The following is a 27885-nucleotide window of genomic DNA, read 5'->3' on the forward strand; positions in this document are numbered from 1 at the left end:
TGGAGACAAGTAAGAGCTTTAGTTCTGAGAATCAACACCTGAAGTGTTGATTAGTGAACACAACACGTTTGAAATGGCCACAGCTGCGTAACAAATAGAGTTCTCAAAGAGCTCTKAGCTCCAGCAAATTTATGTAATTTATAATACTACCTCCTTATTATGTTAATTTACGCTCCCCAAAACAGAACATTTCTTTTGTTTATAAGGTCATAATAGAATGGTAATTGCATTTGCTTATGTCACCAGATGGCTTATGWTTATCAAAATCTGGCTTTTCCCAGTGTTACATTGTCCTGATGCATTCACTCTGTGGGCATATCTGAAGCAGGGCTAGTATTCTAGGTTATGAATATAACTGACTTTCTTTGGGTTTTGCCATTAATGGATCTCTTGCTTTTTTAGCAGCACCAACAGTCTTGATTTACGATTCAGGAATGCTGATGGTGAGGCAAATTTAGCAAGCAATTTTTCTGCCCAACTGTGATTCATATTAGTATTACTGAGCCATCTGCTAGGTATTCTTTGTCCTCTAGAAAGAGAGGGTACAGCTTTGTGCAAAAGTCTACTCAGTTCCCTTGCTCAAACTTCCATCAGCAAAAGTATGAAACAGGGAAGATGGACKATTTTATGGGTTAGATAATGGCATGGGCAAAATCTGTAGTCTGTTTCTGCCTCTGCTAGAGATTTCCCGTGCAACCATGGGTGAATCATTGAATTGCTTTTGCCTTATCACACCATCTGCTGGAATAAATTTCCTTTCTTTTCTTTTTTTCTTGCTTTGTAACCACTTTGCTGTAATACAGCAGGCTTACATTTTTTTTTTCTGGAAATGCATATAACAATTCATGATTTCCTCTGCTGAACTTGAAGTGAATTAGATTTCAGTAACAAACATGTCAGTGATGTAAGGTGTGAGATGACTTCAACCAGATGTTTTCTGTATTAATCTAATTTTCTCAATAATCATAAAGGAGTATCTACAGTAACATACAAAGAGCAAAGGGAAACTGTAGTCGTGACCATGCTAAAATAAAACGGAACATTTGCTGAAGTTTTATTTTTCCCCATGTAGTTCTGTTACTACAAAATTGTGACAATATTTTTCCCTTTAAACGGTATTGCAATAACCAGTAAAAGGTTATTTTGTTTTATAGACACGAAATCCCACATTATTGACTATACTTTCTTAATTACCAACTTGTACTGAAACACATTTCAAAGAAATAACCTGCTTTTATAATAACTTTTAGAATATACAACTCTCTTACAGCACTTTTAGCACATTTAATGTTTCAGCTGTCTTTTTCAGAACTGATTGTTTCATATACAGATTCAATTTTACAAAAATCTATATGAATTTTCGTTCCAGATAAGCATCATAGCTTATCACAGTTTAAGTATTACCATATTCTAATAATTGCTTAATGTTATTGATCAAAATAGAGCAATAATKAAAGATTCAAGACTTTGAATCATAAACACTGCAGATACAACCTAAAAATTGTTTGTTTGCTGGAGAGAATAAAGGCATGGGTTATATGAAATAAATACCATCACAAAGATGGATATGCAAAATTTCAGACTTTTCATTTTCGCATTTTTGTATTTCAAACTTAAAATTAATCCAAGTTATATTAACATACACATCTCAGGAAAAAAAAATAAGGTAAAATTGAACATCTCTTTTTCTGATATAAAATATGCTAATGTTTCTATTTAAATTCTCATTTATAAATGGCAGCTCCTTATGAAATATGTCCTGAAGATTATTTGATGTCAATGGTGTGGAAAAGGACCCCAGCTGGGGACATGGCATTCAATCGATGTCCTCTCAATGCCACAGGTACCGTACTATTTTGAAATTTTATGATGAGAAAAAAGGAGAGAAGTATTTTACATTGTGTCCTAGATAAATTATTACTGGTTTATAAATATGCATATATGTGAATATGTCTGTATAAACCTTACATATTTACTTATGCATGTGCATGCATATATACACGTGTACATATACTGTCTCTTACAGCTTACATGTATGCATGGGCCTGTAGCATATATTTATCTGTATACATACATATGTATACAAACACATACATATGAGCATTATGGCCAGGGAGAAAAAGCTGACAAGAAATCAATTTGACTGGATCTRTAAGGCAAAGTGATGAAAATGAGGGAAAACATAAATATCTTTTTAATTAAGAAAACATTGCAAAAAAGCAATCAAGTAAACATTGAAATGTGTTTCAGAATCTTATACCACTCTGTATATACTGATCATCATTGCATGAAATTGTTTCTGTGTGTGCCTTTAAAATAGCATGGAGTATAGAATAAAAAAGGTTAATTCTTTCCAGTTGCTCTCACTTATATAAATATTTTCTGTCTTCTTTGTATCTTACAGGCACCACTAGCAGACGCTGCTCTCTCAGTGTTCATGGAGTGGCCTTTTGGGAACATCCAAGCTTTGCTAGATGCATATCAAACGAGTACAGACACTTGCAGCATTCAGTAGGTGCAAAGTCAGCTTTAGTACTTGCTCTGTTTATTCATTACTAATCATTGGTGTGAAAAGAAACTTACTTATTTACTCTTAGGTATCTGATAAGCAATGCCAGGAGGAAAACAGATCTGAGAAAGAATTATTTTTATTAATGGATCTTATTTTGATCTTGTATAATGCTGATGTTTGTGAAATAAGCCTTGTCTTACTGTAGAAGTGGAAAAATGAAGCAGATTCCCTTCTTTCATGTCCACTGTGTGAAATTTTTRTAGGGGTCAGAGGTAAGACATATTTTAGTTTATTAGAAAATGAGATGTGAATAAATGAGATTTACTGGAAGAGCGACTTGCTGAGAATTTTATAATACCATGAATTCTTTAATTGCAGAGCAGGAAGCCAGGAATGATATTTCTTTTTGCTATCAAATTTAGAATTTCACTTTCAAATGTAACAATAGGGAATGATTATAGGGTAAAGCTATTGCAGTGTCTTGGAAAAGGTAAAGTAAATCTAGATGAAGGAATACTATGTGGTTGGGTTTTTTTTTTTTCAAAAAGCCTAACAAAAAGTTTCTTTGCAAAGCATAGGCATTTTACATTTATGTACTGCCTAAATATGTTTATATGGATAGATGTAATACATTATGTATATTGCTTTATAAATTTGCTACCCTGGAATATGTTAGGCATATTATTACCCTCCATGACCCTAGCTGAACCATCCAGTCAGGTTAATACTATAGCAAGAAGTGAGCCTTTAAAAATTCTCATGGACAGTGGCTTTTGCCTGCATGATATATTCTACTGACATTGTTATTACTCTGCATCTTTTTCCAAAGGCCACTACTCTATTTATCATTCAGCAAAGGTACACTAATACAGCCTAGTGCTTCATAACTTCCCAACCTCTCAACCAAGTGCAGCACTTCTGTAACAGGTTTAAAATTCTTTGGTAGCTTGAAGAGCAGTAGCCTGGCTGTCATTCCTCAAATCTGGATTGCTACTTAGAGGAGATTTTGATTAATTCCTTTGAGCTGCATTTCTGTTTYGTTAGATCCAATTTATTTGAGGCCTGGGATTCACTTTCAGAATAGGCCAAAGTAAGAATTATTTTTAAAATAGGACAGAATAAATTGTCAAAGGAATTTTCCCTGCYACACAGAAAATTTTCTGGTTCACAAACCTACCTGCATGTTCGTCTCTCCCTTTAGTGTTCATGCTCAAAAAACACATTAAATTTGCTTTAATAGTTTTGCATTTAATAATTTTGGTATTTTATTCTTTTGCAACAGCTGCATGTGTTATATCTATGCTAGTTTGCAGCTCCAACAGTGTGAAAAGCTGTTTCATGCTATTCAGTGGTTTCACTTACCTGGCTGACTTTGGTAGTCACTGGTAATTTTTCAAGAGCCTCAAGTCTGACTAGTTGAACCAAAGGAGACATTTCTAACCTAGAGCAGATTTATATTTTTTTCTATATTTCCTTTTTGGAAATATTAATTATGAGTAAATGACACTGTGAAATATTCTTTCAGCCAAAGAACATTTAAAAATAGGTAAAGCTTCTTTAAAATTACACAAGAATCTAAACATACGTTATTGTTGCACAAAATTTAAGTCTAGTTCATATGCACACAAATTAAAGAAGAAAAGTGGACTTCTTTTACACTTGTGAGCTATTCACAAGGAAAATTGGTCTGTCTTACATCGTTCTGCATCTCTAAGTGAACAACACAGCATATTTAAATAATCAGAGAAAATAGAGGTAAAGACCTATAAGGTCATYGCCCTGCAAATGTAGGCTTGTCCCCCCACGATACATATGTCAGTTCCATAAATCCCTGAAAACAGGGCTTTGTAAGGAAGCTGCTGACAGACGGTGTTGCTATAATAAATGTGTGCTTATGAAAGCATTTATGAGATGTCTCAGTGTGCTTAACTTACCAATAAAGTTATTTTACCAACCCAGACCAGAAATAAAGAGGGGTATCACTCAGTTCTGTGAATTGTTCCCATAAAATCTGAGTCTGAGATGAATCCCTTTTGTTTATTATCTGGAGTAAATAATCGTAGATACATCTTCAGAAAAATAYGTTCCTGAAGTTGATATAAAGCAGTTGGTATGCATAAATATGTTGTTCAATACATTAATGTATTCTATACAGGCAAGTCCCTGTCTTTTTGCCCTCCAAACAAGCCACAGAAATCATATAGTAGAATTCCCATGATGGTGTGCCTAAGAAAATATTATCTAAAGAAAAGTGTTTAATATGATGGGAGCCAGAGAATATTTCCTTGGCCACAAACCCTGCCAACCTGGCTACTCAGGTGCTGAACTGGAAGTTTCCAGTAATATTAGCAAACAAGCTTAAAAGCTGTCCTTGTAGTCATTCACAGTGTTTAATTGTGTGTGTATCTGTTAGTGTGCTCCCTGACATAATTTCAGACCGTACCCCAGGACACGCTCCCAAACAATGCCTACCATCCTTTAGAGGACAGCACAGCAGAGAGGCCATTGTCAGCAGGCAATAAAAGCATGATTTTCTGGGGCAGAGGAGAGATGGAGAGTTTAACATGAGGAAACCACAATTCTCTGCTATATATAGTGAAGAATTTTACCACATAACCACASGTGGTTGACCCCTGAGGACTGTTTCCTTACTGTATGTAGCTACAGTAGGTTTATTGCCTCATGCATGAAGCTTCTTGTATTTTTACAATTTTCTCTTTTGCTCACCTGGAAGTGGCATGGGACAAATTTCAGCCCCTAATAAGCAGTATTAAAGTAGCAGAAGCCCAGCTAGTGCTGTATGTTATTCAGCTTAACTCGAGACTTGTATTGACACCAACATGATTTCTCTGTAAAATCATGGTAAAATGGCACCATCTTTTAATCTCAAAATCCATTTGAAAGTCTATTTGTAAAGATGAAGAGTCATTAAAGCTAAAAATACACCCATAGTTCTAAAGGTAATATACTTTGCTCATAGCCCTCGGCACCATGAATAACATAGCTTTTTCCAATCACCTAAAAAATCTGCCAGGCAGACTTACTGCCTCTACTGCATGCCCTGGCACTCMTGATGTAGGTTATGGCACCTCAGAAGAAAACAGGATTTTCTATTGGTTAAGTTACATTGTCTGGACTCATGGACTGCTTTTTGATACATGCATCAATATTATACTTAATATTCTATTCTAGGCAACAGTTTCAGAGTAATTCAGAGTCYTAAATTAATATATCTCTTCAATCCTTGAGGTCAGTCTGTACTACATCTCCATTTTTTGTTGATGGAGAACTGAGACCAATTAAGCAGAAAATCCATCTCATGTCTTCTGAATTAGTGCCTATCCATTCTTCCTTCTTAATGTTCCTACATCTCTGTAGAACAACTCAGAAAATCTTGGCATGGTAAAAATATAATAACCGCAGGGCCTCTGAAGAGACTATGCACTTGAACRTGATGAAATACTAGAGGGGAATAGTTTGACTTGTGGAGATCAGCACTCAGCTTATGTTTTTCAAGGGCACCGTGTCCTACACGATAGGAGTTTGAGGAAAAGCAGTTAAGAGAATGACGCATGTCAGCTGTGCTCCAAATGTACAGCCTGTACTTCTGTTAGTTTATTTTACCTTCTGCACTATGGAGCACAGGTTCCTTTTAAAACTAGGGATGATAATTAGATCTCTTTGAATAACGGAACCAATTAGTCAGGAATAATTTATCCAACATTTGGTACAAAATAATCATCAAATGAATTCAACAAATACTGTTTGACCAGCTTATGCAGTTAGTTGACTAATAAGAAAATTTATTCACTGAACACATTAAGGGACAAAAATGCCCAAATCCATGAAATAAACTTTTGGGAAATTGTTTACTTAGCTCTAATAATAATATTTAAAGAACCTAATTATGAGTACTCTTMCTAAAGCAATATAAGTGGAAAATTCAAAGTGATAAATAGGTATACTTTGCCTCCTGGAATCTTAACCTAGAGGATCAAGCATAACTTGATGAGCAGAAAAAGAAACATCATAGATCACACACCAGATTTTGTTCTGGTTTTCTTGGATTGTCCTAATGTCTTTGCAGTATCTACAGCTTTGCATTAAGAAAATATTGTTAGTCAACCATGGTGTTTTGAGTCTGTTGCCAGTAATTGTAGTTGAGAAGATTATTTTGCCCAATGATGTGTAATTTTTTTAATGTGTTCTTGAGGAAGACGAGATTACAAGATTTCCTTCTGGAAAGTTCTTAGTCACACATTGATCATCAGATTTTTGTTGATAGTGAGAAATTTCCTTCCTTTCTGTAATTTCAGATTAAATTCTCATAATTTGGAGAATTTTCCTCTTCTCTAGGATAGACATAATTTGGGGTTTCAGACCGTTTTACCAAATCAGTTACTACAATAGCAGAAGTTATGGATCTTGCTAAAGCCTGTTCTCTCTTCCTACCCTTGGCATATAGTTTCATTTTCTGAAAACTGAACTACTTTGGTGTAACTAACGTATTTTTAATCTCTTTAAAGTGCATCTGTTGCTAGCTTAATGGACTGTATATGTAGAAGGGCAGATTAGATGATGATCTAATGACCCAAACTTAGTCTGTATGGTATTAGGAAGTATGGTCCTCATTGTCCATTATCTTCTTTTGATCTGGAAGCAGAACATGGTCTGCCTTATTATTTTATGTAGAATTGTCTACTTTTCCTAGTACTTGGCTAATTTGGACTAGTGTCCTGTGAGGTGTGGTTTGGGTTTTTTTACTTTATTTGGATAAATGKTAAAATCTTCCTTGAGACTAAGAAATTTATTTTTACTGTGATTAAATATGAATGGCTGCTGGACCAAGAATAGAATCAGTGATTTGAAGCCCACAGGCCTACTTCAGATAGTATCCAAGAAAAAAAGTGACTGAAATGCCTTTAAATAAGAGTTCATTATGTTTTCATGCTTTCCTGAAGCCTACCAAATTTGGTTCAGTAAAAGCAGTAAGACTAAGAAGCAAGTCCCCAGAATCAGGAACATCCCACATTATCCTGCTTCCAGGAGGAATAAAGACTTCATCTATTCTTAATCCATTCTATGGATAATAGCCACCTAAATTAGAAAAAAACAGCAAAACAAATGAAACAAAACAAAAACCTAAATTGAACCAAGAAACCTTTCATCTCCATCCCAACTGCCCAAAATCTAAAAACCAGGAAACAAAAGACTTGAATGGGAGCTAATGACAAAAGTTTAAATGAGATTAAAATAAGTATTGAATATTGAAGCTTTTCTGACTATTTTTAATAAAAATCATGAATACATAAAACCTTATAATGGAGTATCAGAAACTGWTTTTGTGAAAATGGAAGAGGTACTTGAATACATAGGTTATTTCTGTTTTCTACTCTGTTACGCATTCATACTAAGCAATGGGATTKATGGACTTAAAAAAAATGATAATTTCATGAGGGATCTGCTCAAAAAAGTTTTTGTAATGTATTATTGTCTTACTACACAMTAAAATAGCCCTTTTGCCTAAAGTGAGCTTTCCTCTACATGTCTTTTGGACACTCTAATTTGGAAGAGATTTGAACTACACTCATAAATAATAATGAAGACTAAAGCCTGTTATCAAGAAACTTTGTTCCTGAAGGACATCTCCAATATTATCAGAAAATCTCTACTAATACAGCCCATTTTATAAACCTATGARGCACAGTTTTCTAGCCTGGATGATGAAATTCTATATTTAGTTGCTGTGATAAAATTAAGGCAGTAATTTCATGGAATCATAGAATGGTTTGGGTTGAAAAGGATCTTAAAAAACCTCCTGTTCCATTCCCCCTGCCATGGGCAGGGTCACCTTTCACGAGATCAGGTCTCTCAAAGTTCCATCCCACCTGGCCTTGAGAATCTTCAGGTATGGAGCACCCACAACTTCTCTGAGCAACCTTTCCCAGTGCCTCAGCACATTCACAGTAAAAAAATTCTCCCTAATATATGACGTAAATATCCCTTCTTTCAGTTTGAAGCCATTCCCCCTTGCCCTGTCACTATGTGTTCCTGTAAAAAGGYGCTGAAAGGTTGCTATAATATCTTCTGGAGCCTTCTCCCCAGCTGAACAACCCCAACTCTCTCAGCCATTCCTCATGGGAGTGGTGTTCCATCTCTCTGATCCTCTCCATAGCTCTTCTCTGGTCTCACACCAACAAGTCTGTGCCCTTCTTATGYTGGGGGTCCCAGAGATGAACACAATGCCAATTTCAATGATAYAATACCTAATACAACATGCATTCATGCAAAACAGGAGGCTTTTTATCAGAAAGAGAAAGTTGGGAAATRAAAATAACTCTTGAGATTTAGGAAGGAAAAAAATCTACATATGAATTATCACATTGATGTCAAAATATTAGCACTTACAGAGGAGCATGGAAACTTATGCAGGTGAATCTTTACATACTAAACTAATAATATAGCCAAAAAAATGCATTTCTGCTGCTTCTGCTCATACTATAATTTTGTTTMAACTTTTTCCACAGCAGTGTTATTCACAATTTTGCAAGTGGTTGGCTAAAATATAATTTGATAAAAAGAGCTCTGAGGTGAATAATGATTTGCTCAGCTGCAGCTCATTAGAGATGATTTTGTTTTTCCAAATTATATTACAAGGGCAGCGTATCAGCCTGTCCATGTACTCCTCACTGAAATGACTGCTGTACTCTGGGGAATGAAAGGCTTCCTCCTAAAAAATTTACTGCTCCTTTCTTTTTGCTAGTTTAGTGCTTCATTTCTTTTTATATAGCTGCAGAGCAAAGCAGCCAGGCTTAGTTTTATAGATTTGAATGCAGAGGCCTCAAAAACAACATTTTGTTCTTCCTCAGTCTATACTTACATTGATATATGCCAGCTATTCATCTTTACCTTCACAGCCTTTAATAGGCAGGGCTGTTATATCAGTAAATGATCTGCTTCCCTTGGAAGGCCAGAATCTGCAGCTCTGAGTTGTCCTTTCCGTTATCTTGTCTGGAGGATGACAAACTTTTCTCTCATCAAAAAGCAACTAATTAAGAGATTGTGACAGGCAGCAGTTTTCTYTTTCCTCACTAACATTTTCCCATTCTAAACGTGAGAAGATTAAAAAGTCAGGAATAAAAATCTAATGACTTTGGTAACACTGTTGGCTTGATGRTGAGGGCWCTCTACAATTAKCYGRAAGGAGGTCTTTYCTCCCAGGTAACAAKTGACAGGWTAAGAGGAAATKACCTCAAGTTGCTYCAGGGCAGATTTAGATTAGATATTAGGAAAAGTTCTTCCTGGAAARGATYGTCAAGCCCCRAATCCTGSAGGTGAYATATAGATGTGGCACTTGGGGACATGGTGTAGTAGTGWMTTTGGCAGTGCTGGCATAACAGTTGGACTSTATGATATTAAAGGTCCTTTCCAACTTAAATAATTATAAATAATAAGTAATAATAAATAATTCTGTGATCATGTAATTTTGCCAACATATACATGCACCTTAACCTTAGAGATGCTATAAGGAGAAAACATTTACCTGCTTTTCTGCACAAGCACATCACAACTTAATTCAACCTGGAAAGTTCCTTTCCTTTTCTGCTTTTGAATATCTGTTTTCTAGTAGGCGACCTATGCCACTTGTTAACTTCAAAGAAAAGTCCCTGCTATCGTRTCAGGATCCATAATAACTTTCCCATGTGTGGAACACATGCATTGTCCAAGAATTAATATGAGTGTTAAATGAAACGTGCTCTTATGTTTGCTGCTTTTATGTCTGCTGCAGTAGTGAGCAGCTGAGTGTTCCCTGATCACATTGATATTCCAAACCAACCAACTGCAGCCACAAGTGAACTTCACTCAGGTATGTTCAGAGGTAAAGCAATAGAAGGCCATTTAGATAAAGAAATATTTCATCTAATTTTCCCTTAAAGTYTACCAGAACTACAGGAACTTTCATTCTGGCTGAATGTGGCACTAGCTGAGGAATGACTGCRAGAGTTTGGCTTGGCAGTGGGAGACAAAGAAGTGGTACAGCATCTTACACCTACAATCATTCCCTTGCCTTTTTTGTCCACTGCTTCATTTGCTGCATTCCCCCACCATGGTTTRTTAAGTATATGAGTGTCCAAGGGTTTTTCTCTTGCTTATAATTATATGCAGTACTCCCATGCAGAAATTAGGGCTCCCCAATAATGGAAATTTCCTTGAAAAAAGCTTTTTGGTTTATCCTGGAAACAGAAGTCAAGTGTCTTAGAAATGACTGTATAGAACCAAAATCAAATAAGTATAAGAAATTAGTTAAAATCAAATAGGCATTTAAATTGAAGTATTTATCAGAGCTTTATGGTTTATGGACACTTACTTGCCAGGATGACCATGTTGCATTAAAAAGGAAAGACAACTCATTGGTAGTACGTCCCTTTGTGACCCATAGCCTCAGCCATTCAGTCAGTATGGGGAACCAGGAGACTTTACCTCAAGCGATGTTATGTCTGTCATAGAATGAAAACAACCCTCTCAGAGTCGTCATTCTCGTTTTCCTCTCAACTCTTGCTCTTGTCAGGTTACATTATACATGGCTAACACAAATCTTGAAGACATGCCCTCTGGTTAAAAGCAGAAACAACAATAACAACAACAAGATCTCTCACACAGCATGCCAACGTGAGTGGGATTTAATCACAGATAATTGGAATATTTAAGAGAGGTACTTAATAAAATAATAATAATAATAATAATAATAATAAATCCTGGTCAATAAACACAACAAGAAGAAAAAAAAAAGGTCTGTTCAATGCTTATTCATTCCTTATCCCTAGAGTCATTTGTTTTTCTGCTAAGAGCAGTCTTATCTATTTGAAATATCCATTAAAATGTTTTGTTGRATCCATGCAAATTCGAAATACTGAAACTGTATAATTACATTCCCTCTGTTAACTATTTAGTTCAAGAGCTTGAATTGACAATATTCCTGATGATCATCATCATCATGACTGAAGAAAGGAATTATGTAATGGGTTAAAGTGGTAAAAAAAAAATCTCTTGAACAACATAGTAGGAGTCTTCTTGTAAAAGACGGCAGAGAAAAAAAGATATGGAAAGAATGAAGCATTTCTCTGAGCTGTTCACTTTCTTCTTCTAAGAACATTTTTGACCTCCACACCTACTAGATTGTTTTTTTCAAAGATTCTTCTATCAACCTATATAGAAGAGGACATGACATTTCTCTGATATCTCTGCGGATATTCAGTTGGCGTGAAATTAATGTCTAAAAGACCACAGGATTCTGTATAATTAATCTACTTTCTTTTCTCTAAAATCAAATCACTGTTTTGAAAAACATTTTGCTTACAAATATTTAGAAGGATATAAGAGCGGAATGATTGTTTCTATACAGTGAAGCYGTCCTCATTTTTCTTTTCATCGATATACATTTTGAATAAGTTCTCTAAAGCATTGGGTTGTAGTGATTTCAGCTGAGTGCACTGTGGCACAGATGGAAGMACAGTTTCTGCAAAAAACTTGGCTCAGAAGATTGCACTCCATGAGTGTGTAAACGCAGGAAGGCAAAAGTTCAATTTCAGGGCATTTCTTATACTTCAGCTTTTCTGGCTGGGGTAAACTRTAGGAGGCTTTAGTGTGGGTTTCAGAACATTTGCAGCAACGGGTTACAGAATTATAAAACTGAAAAGAATTTAATGAGATCATCCAGGTCAAACTTGTGTCCTATCTGRATCAGCTATACTTTTGTTCTTCCAGCATTTTGTTTATCTTGGCTGTTATTAAGGCCTCCCATGTGGAAGTCTGCATAGTCTGTTCAGGTAAACTGTGGCACATCCTTTCCTTTACAGTTGTAAAGTTTTCCTTAATTTATATCCTTAATCTTCCTTGACACAATGCATAGCAATTGCTTTTTCCCTTTTCTGCTGTATGCAAAGCAAATATATGATACTCTTCTTCGTGACACGAAATATTTATTTAATAGTGTGTTATCATGATCCAGATTGAGACTACTAACTAATTTCACAGATGAAAAAGTGGAAAATTACTTTGCATTGCTTTAGCCATCTCCTTCATAAAATACTGAATGTAAAGAAAACACCTCTTGCATGACATTAGGTTATAAATATTTTAAAGCTTATCTGAAGAAGCATAGTGCTATCTTTAAACCTTACTATGTTTCTTTTAAAAGATGGATGACATTATATTCCTGAACACTGAAGCAGCCTGAAAATAGGCAAATAAATTGTTAATAATTTATTATATTGAGGGAAATAAATGAAAGTTTATATGCCAAAACATATAAAAGATTGTCTATTGATTATCAGAAAGAAACAGCCTGTAATGAAGATTTTCTCGAGTATGAAAGCTCTTTCTCACAATGGCATCACATTACAGGTGTGATAGGAATATTCTTACAACTTCTTCATCTTAAGAGTGCTATGAAATATACTTTATAAAATATTAGTCTTGGGTTCTAAAGTAGAAAAGCAAAGTGCTTTGCAAATTACGAGCTTTTTCAGGATGTATTTTTATTTCAATCTTTCCTCACTTCTGTGTAAGGCTTGCTAATTTGGGTTCTTATAGTTCCCCTTACCATAAAAGGTATTAATGACATCATTACTAATATCTAGCCATGAATACAACATCATCTTAAAAAGTAATGAAAAATGGTTGATGGTGTAGTTACTCTTCAAATTAATAATTCTTTTCAGTCTTTTACAGGTTTCTTGAGGGTTCATTGTTTTCTGTCCTTTTCAACCACRTCTAGCTGTTAAGTTTGCAGTAATTACTATGCAGTAACAAATTTGTACTCCAGTGCTGGAGATCTAGGAGATCTGACTTTGCAAAGAGGAATTTTTTATTATATCATACTTTCTGATCAATCGGGGGACAAAGGCATTTGGACCCTGAGTCAAAGTCCAGTTAAACATTTCAGTAATTTTTCAAGTATACAGCCATATAATGTGGGCAGCTAGAGGCCGAGCTGACAACTGAAGTGTCAGTTTAACAGCTGCTTCATTTCACTATCTCTCGGGTCATAAACTTTATTTTTAATGAGCCTGCCTGTAAGACCACTAAAAAATGACCTTCACACAGAGAACTACAAGGACCTAGAGTGGTGACCAAAATAGCTTTCTTGGGCARTGCATAATATCACAGTGACCATAGCACAGAAAATAAGCAGTATGTTGAAAAAGACATTATACTAACTACTGATGAGAATATTGTGTATTTTCATGCAGAAAGATTGTTGTGATTGTTGTGCAATAAAGCAATAATTCACTACCCTCAATTTATACTAATATGAACATCTTCAGTGGATGTAATAATATTGCACCAGTTTACCTCAATTAAGAGTGAATGGCCTCTGATTTTAAAGTTGTGTCTGGTATTTGTAAGCTCTCTTACAAGAAGAAAATACATTATGTAATAAACAGATAATAAGAAGTTGATAATTTTTCCCTGCACATTGCTTGCTCATCTTAGTCAAAAATTTCCTCGAATTAACTCTAATATTCATTGACTTTTCTTACCTAAACACATTGCAACCTTCTGTTTTCTWATGGGGTTTCTGAGAGTATGCTGCTCGTCTAACTCCAGGCAGTGTGGGCCTGGAGAGATCGCTAAGGATCAGGGAAAGGAATGTTCAGGTTAGAGCTTGAGAGGACAAAAACAAAAGGTGCTCTTGAAGCTGAGTGCTGTGGCCCAAGGGAGAAAGAGTACTTGGGCTGGGAAACTGAGCTTTCTGGATATGTCATTTTAAAAAAAAAAAAAAAAAAAGAAAAAAAGAAAAAAGTTTCAAACTGAGCTGTGGTCTTAATAGCCAGTAATTCTGAGATACTTTGAACTTGCATCACAACCCTGGCTGCTTTTGAAGCAGGTATAATAACTTAGTCCTGTGACATGATGGACCCTTGATAGACCTTTTTTATCACTGCATCCAAAAAGCAACCAGAATGTCTTCCTGGAAGCACTAAAGGCCACACTACAGCTTCCACTTTTGCCGTTAGAGATCTTCAAAATATTTTATTAAAAATAGAGCAATACTTGTTCAATRGTGTAAAAATGAGTCAAAATTAGGATAATTTAATTTTATTATTTGCATTCCAAAAGCAGCTGAGACCAAGAGTTCTGTGGGCTTTTTATGTCCCAAAACCATCAACAACTTGGCCTCTGCCATCTTTAAAATGTGAGTTTAAAGTCTCACAGGAATATGAAAAAAACAAATGGGAAATGARCATACAGATGAAGCAAGAGAATGCAAAATAAGGCACTACAAAATAACTTGCTAAATAGTTCAACAGCCTTCCTACCAGTGTTTATAAAAGCATTACAGCACAGTAGAGCTTTTATGAGCACTCATCAATTGCTGTTATTATTCATATTAAAATAACATCCATTTTTCCTCCCTTAAACTCTTTATATTGTGTGATGCCTTTCCCACAGCACATCCTAAGGCATCTGTTAGATTTGGAAGCTGAGTTTTCCTGTCTTTTATGTTATTTGTCTTTTGGGCTTGACTACAGGTACAGTGAATATTAATCCTCAAAATCTGAAAATATGTTCTGGTGGAAGAAACAGGTGGATGAGCTACGGCAGGAGTTCTGTTCTTTAGTGTTACTGTGCTGGCTGATGCTCTTTTCACTTGCTGCTGAGACAGTGTGTGAGTAGATGAGGCAAATGGCACAATTTCACAAGAAAATTTTCACAGGAAAAGACACAAATGAAGTTCATGTTTGCTTTCRCTTGTTCCCAAGAAAGTAGCTCATAATGTTTTGTGTACAATATCAGATTCCTGAATTTACTGAAATTAACTTCCTTCCATTCTTGCACCTTTTTCTATGCTATTATTTTCTTACACAATTATGTTAAAAATATCCTTCTAAAGGGAATAAAAACTACACAAAATTATTTCTGCAAGCAGAAATTATTTATTGCCTGATTATGTATTGCAATATTCTGAAGACTAAAGGAAGTATTTCTCCTGAAATATTTGTTAAAAAAATGCAACCAATCAACCAACAAAACCARTTAATGGTCTTAGTTCTCATTGATGTTTTTTCTAAATAGTAAGAATACCATTATGCTTGTATGTCTGTACTCATGGTATAGAATAGATTCGCTCCCTGTCCATGATGCAGGAGTTAGTTATTCTCCCAAGTCTTCAGTATTTCTAGGATTTTGTCAAGTCAATTGTGGTTCATAACAATCCCCAGCTGCTCTTAAAGATGACTTAAGGTCATGGAGGAAACCTGAAGCAGCCACTTTGCCCCAGTCRTATTACATATATCTAGTTTATCTGAAAACTGTTTGAGAATGTAACCAAAATATGAATGAACAGCATGAAAAAAAAATCCAAAAAAAAAACCAAACAGCCACTCTGCATAGAAGTCCTATGTCAGAGGATTATTGCATTTTTTTTATATTGCTTTCATGAGAGTTATTTTCAACCCTTTCAAACACTGTGCTATACTATGCTATGTAGTGTATCCTAATATATTATTTTATCTAATGAAGGTCAGATATTGAGAGAAAGTGTCTGGGGAAAAGTGTCTGGAACTGGCAAAAAGTATCTTTACGCTCTTTCTTCCACAACACTGCTCTATTGTCACAGAACCATCAAGGATGGAGACTTTCACTATCATCTAGTTCAACTGTATGTTACATTAGTAATTTTTCCCCTCGATATGTAAGTAATTAGATTGAGGTAAAAAGCAACTGAAGTCACATTTTTGAAGACTGGGACATGATTTCTGTTGTCAGTTGCATAGTATTTTTAGCCCTCCTGCTTGGAGTGAGGTCTGTCTTGGGTAATTCTCCCTTATCTAAAACCCTTCCAACTGAGGATATTCTATGATCCTATGAAAATTTAGTTTTCAATTTTTAAGAACTTGATTTTATGCATAAATTCATATGTATATTTTAAAGTAAGTAGTTTAACCCATATGCTCTTTTTTGTCTGGCCTTGTCCTATCTTTGTCATACACTCTGCATCTTCCTGGGATGTGGAGTCAACTTTGAGAATTAATCAGATCCARAAGTTCAGCTTCTTGTCAGGAGGGTACTTTGAACATATTTGTTTTGGATCACTAGCCCTGAACAGATCTGCTGGGAGAGCTACTGCTAAAGTATGCTCTTTTGGCAGATAGACAGCAGCTATTCATAATTTAATTTGCATTTCTTGGAAAAAAACAAACAGGGTTGTTCCAAGTTAACACCTTTGTGTTAGTGCTACCAAAGAGAGAACCGTAATCAGTTTCCAACTAAACTCTCTTGCATTGATTAGACAAGCTGGGCTGGCAGAGATGAAGGGTCTACTTTTCTACAGTAAATTAGATTGCAACAAGTACTGCCTTAGCATTTATTCCTTTCAGAGCTCTTAGTTCTTAAATGAGTGGCACTGATGGTTGTATGGATGTTCCTCTGATGGCCAGTTCCTTGTTGCATCGTGACAACAGATTACAGCTACAGTCCAGCCCGTGGAGTTCCACAAAGCAAATCTGTGAAACAAAAAATTCAGACACTTTCAGTATAAAATTGATGATTCTCTGATAAAAATTGCATTTCTGTCATTCAGATGGACTTSTATTTTGTCTTATCTTTAACAGGATAAACTCTTTCTTACTAGTTTTAATATTTAATATTTTGGCTGTGTTTAGAATTTATCATAYATTTTTCTCAGTAAAGTAGGTTCTGATATTTTTTTTTTTTTCTTTTGGTACAGATTAAAGAGCATCTTGCCAAGGGTCAAAGGATGTTGGCTGGTGATGGCATGTCCCAAGTAACCAAGACACTATTGGATTTAACGCAGAGGAAAAATTTTTATGCTGGGGACCTTCTAATTTCTGTGGAAATTCTCAGAAATGTTACAGACACATTTAAAAGAGCAAGTTATATCCCTGCGTCTGATGGTGTGCAGGTAAGAGCAACATTGTGAAAGTAATGTTTTAACTGATGGACTTTGTGTCAGAATTCTGCAGTATACTGCGTGTCAGCTGTTTTAACCAATGAGGAAACTAAAGTCTCCTGCATAATAGGCATAAGCATTCTTCACATAAAAACAAGATCCAAGTGTAAAATAGGAAAAGGACTCAGCTATGTTTAATAAGGCAAATATCCAAACCAACACAGCAGGTAAAAAATGTAAAATACTTTCTTTGTAACATTTCAGTATGTTTGTCTTTSAAGATTCAGTCTGATTGGTGGGAGGTGTTGGTATTTTTTGGCACTAAACATTTCATTAGTGTTCTTTGTTGCAGTGCATTTCAGTTCAAAACTAGCTCATTTCAGTTCAAAATCTATCCACAATGCTATGTTATTCTTCATCGTTTCTTCATTTCAGATAAATAAAGCTCATTAAAAGTTCACAGGTGTGTGTTTGATATAAATTTTCTATTTCACRTGTTAGATTAACTCCTCTTATGCGAAAGGACAAATAATATGCTGTCAGAACTAAAATCACTAAAATTCTTTCTTCGTAATGGGCTGCAGAACTCATTGCACAGTGGTGATTGAAATAAATTTTACTCAGGACTTCTAGATCGAGATATTGGTTTCATCTATATCTGAGAATTTTAGACACTTTTCAAAGACTGTAGATGACTGAAAAAGAATACTAAGAAGGTAGATATTTATGAAAAAGAGAGTTTAATGACCCTTCATAAATTACTAATGAAGTTATTAATGCAGGTCATGCATATRTATTTGTGTAAAGGTAAGCATAAATTATAAATACACTTTGGAATAGATGCATGCAGATGAAGGGAAATATCTTGGAAAAGACATTTTTTTTCACAGTTACATTTTCAAGACTTGCTATTATATTTTCACTTTTCTAGTTTTTCCRTGCACAAAGAACAATCAATTTCCACAATGAAATTAAGATTTCTTGGGTTGGCCTGTAGCTAGCTGAAAGTAATATTTTTTTTTAAATAGTGCTTTTGAAAAAGCAAGCTGAACAATMTTTCTCTTTTTTATCCAATGTGAGTCAGTATCTTTTCCTACTGTCATGAAGTTTTACTATTAAGCAGGAAGTTGTTCACTGAAAACTTTTCATGCAATCAGCAATCTGATAGCCCAGTGTGACTTCTTCATATTTCACATGCACTACAAAGTCTTGATTAGAACCAGTCTTGAGAAAGTGCTTGATTCAAATGATTTTGTTCATAGGCCGAGCAGATCAGGTAATTTTCAGTTTACATCCATTAGATAGAATTTGATTCTTTTCCCACTGATGCCAGTGCCAAAAGTTCTGTTTAATTCTGCACTGTACAGCTGTTTCCAAAATTCGTAATAGTACTCTGGCAGAACTTGACAAAATCATTAAATATTATTTTAATAATTTAAAAACTGAGAAATTAAAAATGTGAAAATTGGTAAGCCATATTCTGAAGAAAATAAGGAAGGATTTTTCAAACCAAAGAAAAAACTATATTTCAGTATTTGCAAGCCTAAATACAAAGAGTTCTTAAATCCCACTTAAAAAACACACTCTAACTGCAATTCAGAAAGYAACCAAGAAAATTAACAAATTGCAAGCCAAGGTTAAATAAAAATAAAACAAAACAAAAACCAAAAACAATGCACAGTATTCAGGAAAGTAAGTAAAATCTGCTTTTCCCAGGGGATATATTAAGCCAGGTTCCTTTTACTGACTTCTGATGATACAAAATGAAATCCTGGCTCAGTAACACAAGTTTAAAATTTGCTGCCAGTTCCAGAGAAACATGAATTTTCCCATATGTCATATTCTWCCATACTCTGGAGTATTGTATTTATTTTTTTTTATTTTCACTATCACATATTTTCATACTTCCTAATTCATCATCAAAGTATGTGACAAAAAAAGTAAAACTTAAAATTGCATGAAAATTCTTATTTATGAAGAACCTCTGTGTGGTGTTCTGATTACATTCTATTTTTTTTACTAGATAAAGAGTAGGATTTTGTAGTTGATGGATTTTGGTGTTAAAGAAATTATCAGAAAACCATGAGTGAGGATTAAAACCCYTAAAGTCATAATTCATTATTTTGTGTGATATTGGAAAAGTAGATTATGAAGAATTAYGGGCAACAGTATTTTTTTAAGATCCATACAAAAGCAACACTTGAATTATGACTGAGAAGAAAAAGTGTATGTGTCTCAATATATTTGTTTCTTATACATTCCACTCATCTGGGTAGTCCTTCAAATGCCTATAATTCCTGGTTTATATCCAGTATTAATATTCATGAATAGTGCAAAAGCTGTGATTCAGAGACTCCATAAMAAAATGAATGAACAGAAAAGTGAGATCAAATTTGAAATTTTCCAGCTAATTGTCCAMAATGAAGGTGCTGCTGCCTGATATGCTGCATAGAAAATGCCACTTGTTTAGGCAGACAATACCAAGAGCAAAATAACACTTTTAAGGTAGCGTTATCTAGTGCCAAGTTATTTATTACATGACACATTTTACTTTTGCATCTTTTAATCTTTTTTTGCGACAATATTTATGTATACTTGCACATACAATGTCATGAACAAAAATAACCATGTATGACGCAGTTAAAGAAGGTGTCCTGCATCAGTGACTGAAAATATCACTACAGTAGCCAAAATAATTACAAGACAAAAGTCATTGAATTCTTCTGCAAGGTCTCTCATTTAATATGGGATTTCTTTAAAATACCCTCTGTAGGTACACTGAGTCTATAACATAGACGTACTTATGTGAGAATGATTCTACCAGAAATATAATACAAATTTTAAATAAATAAAATGTAAACAACATTCTGGAACTTTATCCAGAACTGGTTTAAAGGGGCTTGAACTACCTTCTAAGGACAGGATGGCAGGGAAGGAGCTGCATTTCGGTACAGAATGACAAAGTGAGTTGTACAATCTCCTGATGCAGCAGCCAACAGGAAAAAAAGGTTTCTCCCCAAAGAAGTTCAAGCAATATAATCCCTTTTATATTAGCCACAGGGACCATTGCTGTCAGTCAGGGTTTAACGGGATTGTCCAGTCCTTTTTCCCTCCACCTTCCCCCTCCCACACACACATTCCCTATGCTGAAGTCCAAAAGTGGAGGTGACTTTAGGCTATCCATTAATTCCTCCTAGGGAGGAATTCTTCTCTGGCTGTATAAAAGGATTTATGACAGCTTTATGCCTGCAGAGAGGGTCAAAAAATTTGGACTGGAACAGAGAACTGCAGCCATTGTATTACAGAAGAAAAAAATTTAAAGGAAGKAAATTAAATTAGGAAAACGTAATTGTCCATTCTCAACTGTAACTGGCATGTTCATCAAAAAAGCCTGGGCAAAAATAAAGGATTTAAAAACTTGGTTCTGGCTGTCCCGATATTTTCTACAGTGGCCAGTTCAGTAATATGTAAACCCTGCAATGAAAGAAAGAAGCTTGATTCTGCAGGGAAGTCCAGTGTTTACTGCAGTAATACCCTCAGATCACATTCATAATGCTTCTAAAATTTTGCCTTCACACCTGTCAATCATTTCACTAAAGGACAATGTTTCTTTCAGGATTAATAAACAAGAGGGTAGTCAAAGTAGGACAAAGAATTTTTAACCCTTCTTCTCCTGTCACATTTTTGAACTGCATCTCATATCTAAATTATTGAAGCAGCAAATCCATCTGATGATCTGGTGTTGCTTTGAAAAATTGCTTTGACTTAAAAACCTACACACATCTCACCTTCCACTGCTACCATAAGTATGGCACCAACAACGGATAAAAAAATCTCAAGAAGAAAGATCTTCTTGTTGCTTAGTTCATATACATAATATGTACTTTTTTGGCAAGTGCAAAAATATATATTAGATATTTTATTGCTCATCTTTTGTTTGTGCTTGAATCTAGGATTATTTGTAAGCTTTTTCACATGTATTTTTGTCAATTATTGATAATTTTAATGCTYTTTGTAACTAAAATAAATGTAAAATTTAACTAACACATAACATTATCAGCAAACCCATGTAATATATCATCAGCAAGAAAGATTTTAAACTCCTGAGTTTTTCATGCAATCTAGGCTACTCTCAGATAGATCTCATTATACAGACATGGATACTTTTGCAATTAAGGCTTAGACTGCAGGGCAATCAGTGTCTGCAAAACTACCTTGAAAACAGCTCTGTAGCATGATAAATTATCCACATTGAGTTCCATGCTACTGCAGCTAGACTGCTACTGATGCCCTAATAAATTAAAGTTCAAATTCTGKTCATTGTATTTCTACACTATTTCACTGTAAGAGTGGAGAACTACCATGTTTAGAAAAGTGTTTTCCTCAGGCAAAAATCCTCATAAGGCCAACTCTACCTAGAAGTCTTTACCAAAATTACAATGCCCTRCAGAAAATGTGATTATACCCCCATGAAACTGCTTTGGCCAGTATAGTTTATTTTACTTGGGGGACCAGTGGAGATGTAAATTTTTGCAGCTGAAGTTGCATTTACACAATTGTGATTTGCCAGCCTGGTTAAAGTGGCAAATCCTTCATAACAAATACCAAACGTAACTCATTACATTGTRTTTTATTTTTGTACCTGGTATTTTATGGTGTTTTTATACCATGTTATTATGCCTGAAAAGAGATTAAAAGTATTCTRGGTATATAAGCAGTATGTAGCTATATCTACTCCTCTCCAATTTGACTAAAGTCTTCTTCAGTATCACTGCAAATTGGATCAAACCATGGGAACATTTTTCTTTTATGTCCTAYCATGAATTCCCATCTTGTCCAAATGCTTGCTTATAATTTTCACAGGAGCTTGCTGAGCCTTTTGTTTCTTTCCATTAAGTTTGTTGTGTTACTGAAGGTTATGGATATGTTACTGCTGACTTCAGTTAGAGAAGAGTTGTAACCTCATTAATGTAATGTAATTGTTACAGTTACATTAATGTAAGTGTAATGTAAAAAAAAAGATTATTTTGTCTAAGTTCAGCAAAGTGTCAGTCACCTCTAGAAAAAATTTGGTCAAGTTAAAGAAATTTTTATCCATGAGAGTTTTATAGTTAGCATAATTAACTTCCAAGTGATTAGGCAAAGATAGATCCTCTTGCTTGTCAAGTGCTTAGTGTTGGGACTAGGTTAGATTGGTAAAATGTTACTACGTAAAAAGCTAGTTTTCACAAATTTTCCTCAGTTTTGCATCTTAAATTTTTTTACTTATATGGTTGTGAAACATGTAAAGTGTGTGATAGCTCAATTTTGAAATTAATGTCTTTTCAAGCATATCCACCATACACTATGGCTGGAAGTTTTTCTGTTCTAATTTCAGTTGCTGTGCAGTCAAATCCTTTGTACTTTCATTGATAGTAAGTTAAAGTTGCTTACTTAAATGTTATTTAACTCCTGCTTATACTCCAAAGTAAGTGCAGGAGAGGTAATGGCCATTAGTCTGARTTCCAGCAGGGTCACATGGTTGCTATTCCAGTTAAAGATTTTTAGAGGTTGTAGGGAACTTAATGGCACACTTCARCTAAGGCTACTGGAAAAGATATGTATCTTTTATGAAGGAACAGATAAATTATAATTGACAGGCTGTAGACAAAATTGACATTCTGYACAAAATGTGATACAGAGATGAGAACAGACTGCACAAATTCTTAGCTTTTAAGGATGAAGAAGTTGGGAATACAAATTTCTAGATAGAGCAAAMAAAATTAGAAAGGAAATTTCTCCACAACCATTTGGAGAAAAGGGATTTTTAAAATGTATGGTTTGTACGTAACTGTCCTGCCTTTTTTTTTCCTTACATTTAAATGAATAGGAGAATCAGAAAAAGAAATTAACAGCTTAAGGTTAAAGAAAGAAACAGAAATTGCTTATTCCTTTTATGTTGGAATTTCTAAAAGGATAGAGGCAAGTGTGACATATAAAAGTAAGAAGCATCTGATTAGAAACAGTATTCACCAATGAAATACCATTGAATGCCCTATGTATGGCTATTAAGGATCATTTTCACATTTTGAATAGAAACTAAAGACCCTGACACTGGTGTTTTCTTAAATGTACTTTGGTTTTTCGCAAAATATGTAGTTGTCTAGTTTCTGGAATGAGRGTAATTTTCTAATAGAACACCATCATGCTTAGTAGCAATTTTAAAAGGGTTCTTGTTTCATACAAAGTGATACTATGGAACCTTATTATAGAGCCAAAATTTAAAAATTTAGCCTAAAATATGTGTCCTCTTATCAGTCAAATGTATTATTGTGCTACATCATCTCTTCCACTGGCAGAAAACAGTCTGCATAACTGCATCTGTAACAGAGAAAGGAAACCTTTATTAATATTGGATAAAGGATGTGGTAGTTTATATATTTGAAATAATTTTACTTAGTCTTTTATTTAATTGATTTTTCAGAACTTCTTTCAAATCATTAGTAATCTCTTAGATGAAGAAAACAAAGAGAAATGGGAAGATGCACAACAGGTAAGATTTGACTAAGTTTAATATGTGGTTTCAAAAATCTGGTTAAAGATGCATCCTTCTGTAGTTGAAAGGAAATCTTGAGTGAGAGAATATTCTGGGAAAAAAATTATCCTTTTCAAAAAGGAGCAATTTCAGGACCCACTGACTAATTACTTATATTGAAATTATATTTAGAATATAAGTCGCTTCYCTTCATAAACAGATTTTTATTAACATTCTGTAAAATTATTCACAATGTCTGCTCTGGACATTGTAATGAAGAACGTTCAAAAACTGAAAAATGCTACTAAGGTTGAGCTGCAGTGCTGCATTTTTAAGCACAATATATCAGAACTCACCCAGAAACCTCATACACCACCACCAAACAACTTACAGAAATGCAAACAGTAGGCCTTTTATAGAAGGTTGTATTTAGAAGAGCAGTTGTGATTCTCAGGACTGATAAATTTCTGGACTAAGCTGGATATGATGATAGCACTTTGTAAAATAGGGAAGTCTAGCAAAAATCATTAATGTATGATAAAAGAGTTAAACATTCAAATAACGCCTTGTGGGGTTTTTTTTGTTGGTTTTTTTTTTTCTTTTTTTTTGCTTGGATATGAGAATTTCTGACATGCTTAAACCAAGAAAATACTGGACGATGTTAATATTTATGTTCATGAACATGACCACAATAGCATCAAATTTATTCAGATACAAATAACCATCACAATGGGGATGAGCATAATCATGTAAAGAGGAAAAATTGTGGAAGTGGACAAAGTCAGAGGAATATTTCTGTATGAAGAATAAGTAAACAAAGCAAGACATTTCAGTATGGAAAGAGTCAAGTGCACTTACTTGCAATAGAAGCTTTTAAAATCAGGAGTGGTTTGGAGAATGTGATGTTTAATCTACACACGTGGTTCTTGTAAAATAGCTAAAGGACATCAAATAGTGGCAGAATGAGAATGAATACAGGAGATAGTTTTTTTCTAGAAGGCTAGCTTGCTGCTGAAAGGACACAAGTTAAAAAGGTAAATAGGCAAATTTATAAAAGAAAAACCTCAGTTTCATTGAAAGTTCTTTGGCAGAAAACTGCTAAAGRCTGGGCAAGACTTTCAAAGCAAGTATCACTCTGTTCCTGCCCCTTTGTACTCTTCCTTAGACGCTGGCTTTCTGCCCCTGTCAAAGGCAAGAAAACAGCTTACGTGGATCTTTGGTCTACTCTTGTACGGTCATTGTGACTGTGTTATACWGACACTTGAAATTTGTTCCCTTTTTGTGTGGTTCTTAATAAATCACAAGGTGTTTAAAGATCTTTGAAGCTATTTACCATTGGTTCTGTAATTCTATGTTTATTATATCACTAAGAAATGAGAGATGAGGACTTTTCACTACTAATTCAAACCTTGCAATGGACACATGATGCTGCAGCTGACCCAATGCAATTCAGCCAGGAATTGTRKTTTTTTTCTTTTGCTTTTTTTCTGTTCCTCTGTACAAGTTCCTCTGTACAAAAATAGASAAAATGTGTCATTTTCTTTAGTGGTAGTAGGTGAAAGCAGCAAAATCACATGCATGTGGGCAGTTTCCCTACACAGCACCAAGATAACAAAACCAATATTAAGGAATTATTTTAGCCCCACTAATAAACAGACACAATACCACTCCTATATTATCAACCTTTTTTTCTACCTCCACCTTGCCTGCTTACCCTTACCATGTCTGACATCTGACCACATAAGGCAGTACCTAAGAGGAAATTCTGAGAATGTGGAGATAAAGAGGGAGCAGTAATTCTCCAGTTCCCTCTTTACTTTGCTGCTGGTAGAAGGAGTGGGGTTGAAAAACAAAGAGGGAACAAGTTATTTCAACTTTTCCATTGCTCCTTCTGTTGCCTGGTAATTCATTGTTTCACAGGCCTACCTAGTGAGGCAGGAACCCCAAAAACCACCAAGATGAACAGAACACAGGAGCAGTCGGGCCATAKGTTCCTTGTGACAAAGCTAGGGAATTCAATAAATCTTAGACTTCTGAGATATGATCCCCCACAAAAACCAATGCCACTGGTCTTATTACTATTCTTCTGCAATTACTTAAGCAGTCTCAAAGAAACTTTGGAAGCAAGTAGCTCTTTATACYAGCCAGGAAGGGTGAGCAGGCACTGATGACTAAAGCTGATCCTGTTTCTTGATCAGCCACTCAGCTGAATTTTCTGTAACAAAACATTGCAATCCTATGTGCAGTCTAACCAACCTTTTTGCCAGCTTGCATAGTTTTCTTAAACTCCACAACTACTGTTATCATAGCTCTCCTAGTCTGTTTTCTAGATTCCTTGCTGGAATGAAAATGTTACTCACTGTCAGCAAATTGCTGATTTTCAATCAAGTATACAGCTGCAATGCCTCAGCATATCCATTTTCTAGCTTAAATGCCAACAGTTGATAACCATTAATTACAGGTTATATAGCATTCGGATAAGCAGCACTCACTTTAATACTTGCCTTTTTTTAAGRGCTGATGTGAAGCACTGCACACAGGAAGCCATTTCAATCCACAATGCCTAAGTTTATACTTGTGTTTCAAAACACAGGAGCTATTCTGCATATTCTCCATCATGATCTGCTAGTATCTTGTTGATTAACCAGTACTTCAGATAGATAAAAACAGAGTACCTGCTCAATTGACTGCTCAACAGTTTATTACTATAAAATTTTATATGCAAGAACTAGGGTTTAAAAGATCTTCTCACTGAAATTTTTCCTTAGTACATAATCTGTATATTGTGTATTTCTTTTTAATGAGATGGATGCAAAAACCACATTTACTCTCTCAGTRATTTATCATTAGGRGAATAGACATTGTCTCCTTCACCTGAAGCAAYATTTGCACCCTGTTAGGATCATATTTGTCACAACAAATTCTTCTTCAAAATAGTCTCGCTGCCCTACCTTTTATAAAAAGATCTGTGTAGAAAATAAARCATCTTGTGAAATTCTCTATCCTGAACCAAGCACCTATGGATGTAGATAGATAAAGCAAGATGAAGTGCAGCATGCTGGAATTTATAGTTTCTGTAGGATTTTTTTTTAGAGTCTGCAGTCCCAGTAGTGGGAAGTATGGGTGGAATACTGCTTATGAAGTAAAATTTGGACTTTTCACTGATATGAAGAAAAAAGCACCATGAACAGGTCATSCATTATTTTTCTATTGTGAGATACTCTGTTGCTGAAAATTGTCCTGTTTGTAACAGGCAATACAAACCAAAAAATATTTGTTTATGTGATATGAACAGAACTTTTAGTCTTAGTAATAACTGTTATGATCTTTAATGTTGTTTTGTTGATTAATCATTATTGTTAAATATTAAAAAAATCAATGTTTTTATTGGTAGCTTACAGCTTTGCAAATAAATTACATTTCTTGGAAATGTGTTTGTTCTTATAATTTTGAAAGCCAAATCGAGAAGCCACATTAGCAATACTGAGTCTACTGCAATTGATTTTTGTTTACTGTGTCCAGTTCTGGGCATCCCAGTGCAAGACAAAAAATAATGGAATGAACCCAGAAAAATACCATGAAGATGTTTAGAGGATTAGAGCATCTGATGTGCAAGGATAGGCTGAAATAGATGACAGTATTTTGCTTGGAAAAGTGAGGATCCTGGCAGTATTAAAATTTCCTGAAGGGAAGGAGGAGTARAGAAGACTGAGCAGTCTCAGTGGTGTCCAGTGGTAGAATAAGAAACAAGGGGTAGAAATAAAAATGCAGAAAATGCCATTTATATATAAGAAAAACTGGCTGTGAGAGTGGTTGAATGCTAGGACGTATTACACAGACAAGTTCTGGGGATCATCTTCCTGGGAGGCATTCAAACTCCATTTGGATGTGTAACTGGGCATCTTGCTAGAGCTGATCTTGCTTTATGCAGAGGGTTGAACT

At 34.9% G+C, this 27885-nt stretch overlaps 2 protein-coding genes across 5 annotated transcripts in view; both read left to right on the forward strand.

Annotated features, from left to right (window-relative positions):
• The first annotated feature begins 1734 nt into the window (after window positions 1-1734).
• Window positions 1735-27534, forward strand: LOC130575045 (adhesion G protein-coupled receptor B3-like). Its single transcript, XM_057368695.1, has 5 exons — window positions 1735-1843; window positions 2405-2511; window positions 17247-17441; window positions 23893-23961; window positions 27466-27534. The coding sequence occupies exons 1-5, from the start codon at window positions 1735-1737 to the stop codon at window positions 27532-27534; spliced, it is 549 nt and encodes a 182-aa protein (XP_057224678.1).
• LOC130575117 (adhesion G protein-coupled receptor B3) overlaps window positions 23896-27885 on the forward strand; it is a 224077-nt gene continuing 220087 nt past the window's right edge. For all 4 annotated transcript variants that reach the window (XM_057368800.1, XM_057368808.1, XM_057368816.1 and 1 more), the window contains exon 1: window positions 23896-23961. The gene's annotated coding sequence lies outside the window, so the exon portion shown is untranslated. The remainder of the gene's footprint in view (window positions 23962-27885) is intronic.

This window comes from Malurus melanocephalus, unplaced genomic scaffold (assembly GCF_030028575.1).
Source record: "Malurus melanocephalus ecotype Western Australia unplaced genomic scaffold, MMel_1.1 scaffold_4, whole genome shotgun sequence".
NCBI classification, from domain to species: domain Eukaryota; kingdom Metazoa; phylum Chordata; class Aves; order Passeriformes; family Maluridae; genus Malurus; species Malurus melanocephalus.

What these genes read in the sequence shown, in the direction of transcription:
- LOC130575045 (XM_057368695.1), top strand. Translation starts at nt 1,735, where the DNA reads ATGGCAGCTCCTTATGAAATATGTCCTGAAGATTATTTGATGTCAATG. An exon ending in ATGTCCTCTCAATGCCACAG is followed by an intron (nt 1,844 to 2,404) that starts GTACCGTACTAT and finishes TGTATCTTACAG; the next exon opens with GCACCACTAGCAGACGCTGC. An exon ending in CTGCGTCTGATGGTGTGCAG is followed by an intron (nt 17,442 to 23,892) that starts GTAAGAGCAACA and finishes TTGATTTTTCAG; the next exon opens with AACTTCTTTCAAATCATTAG.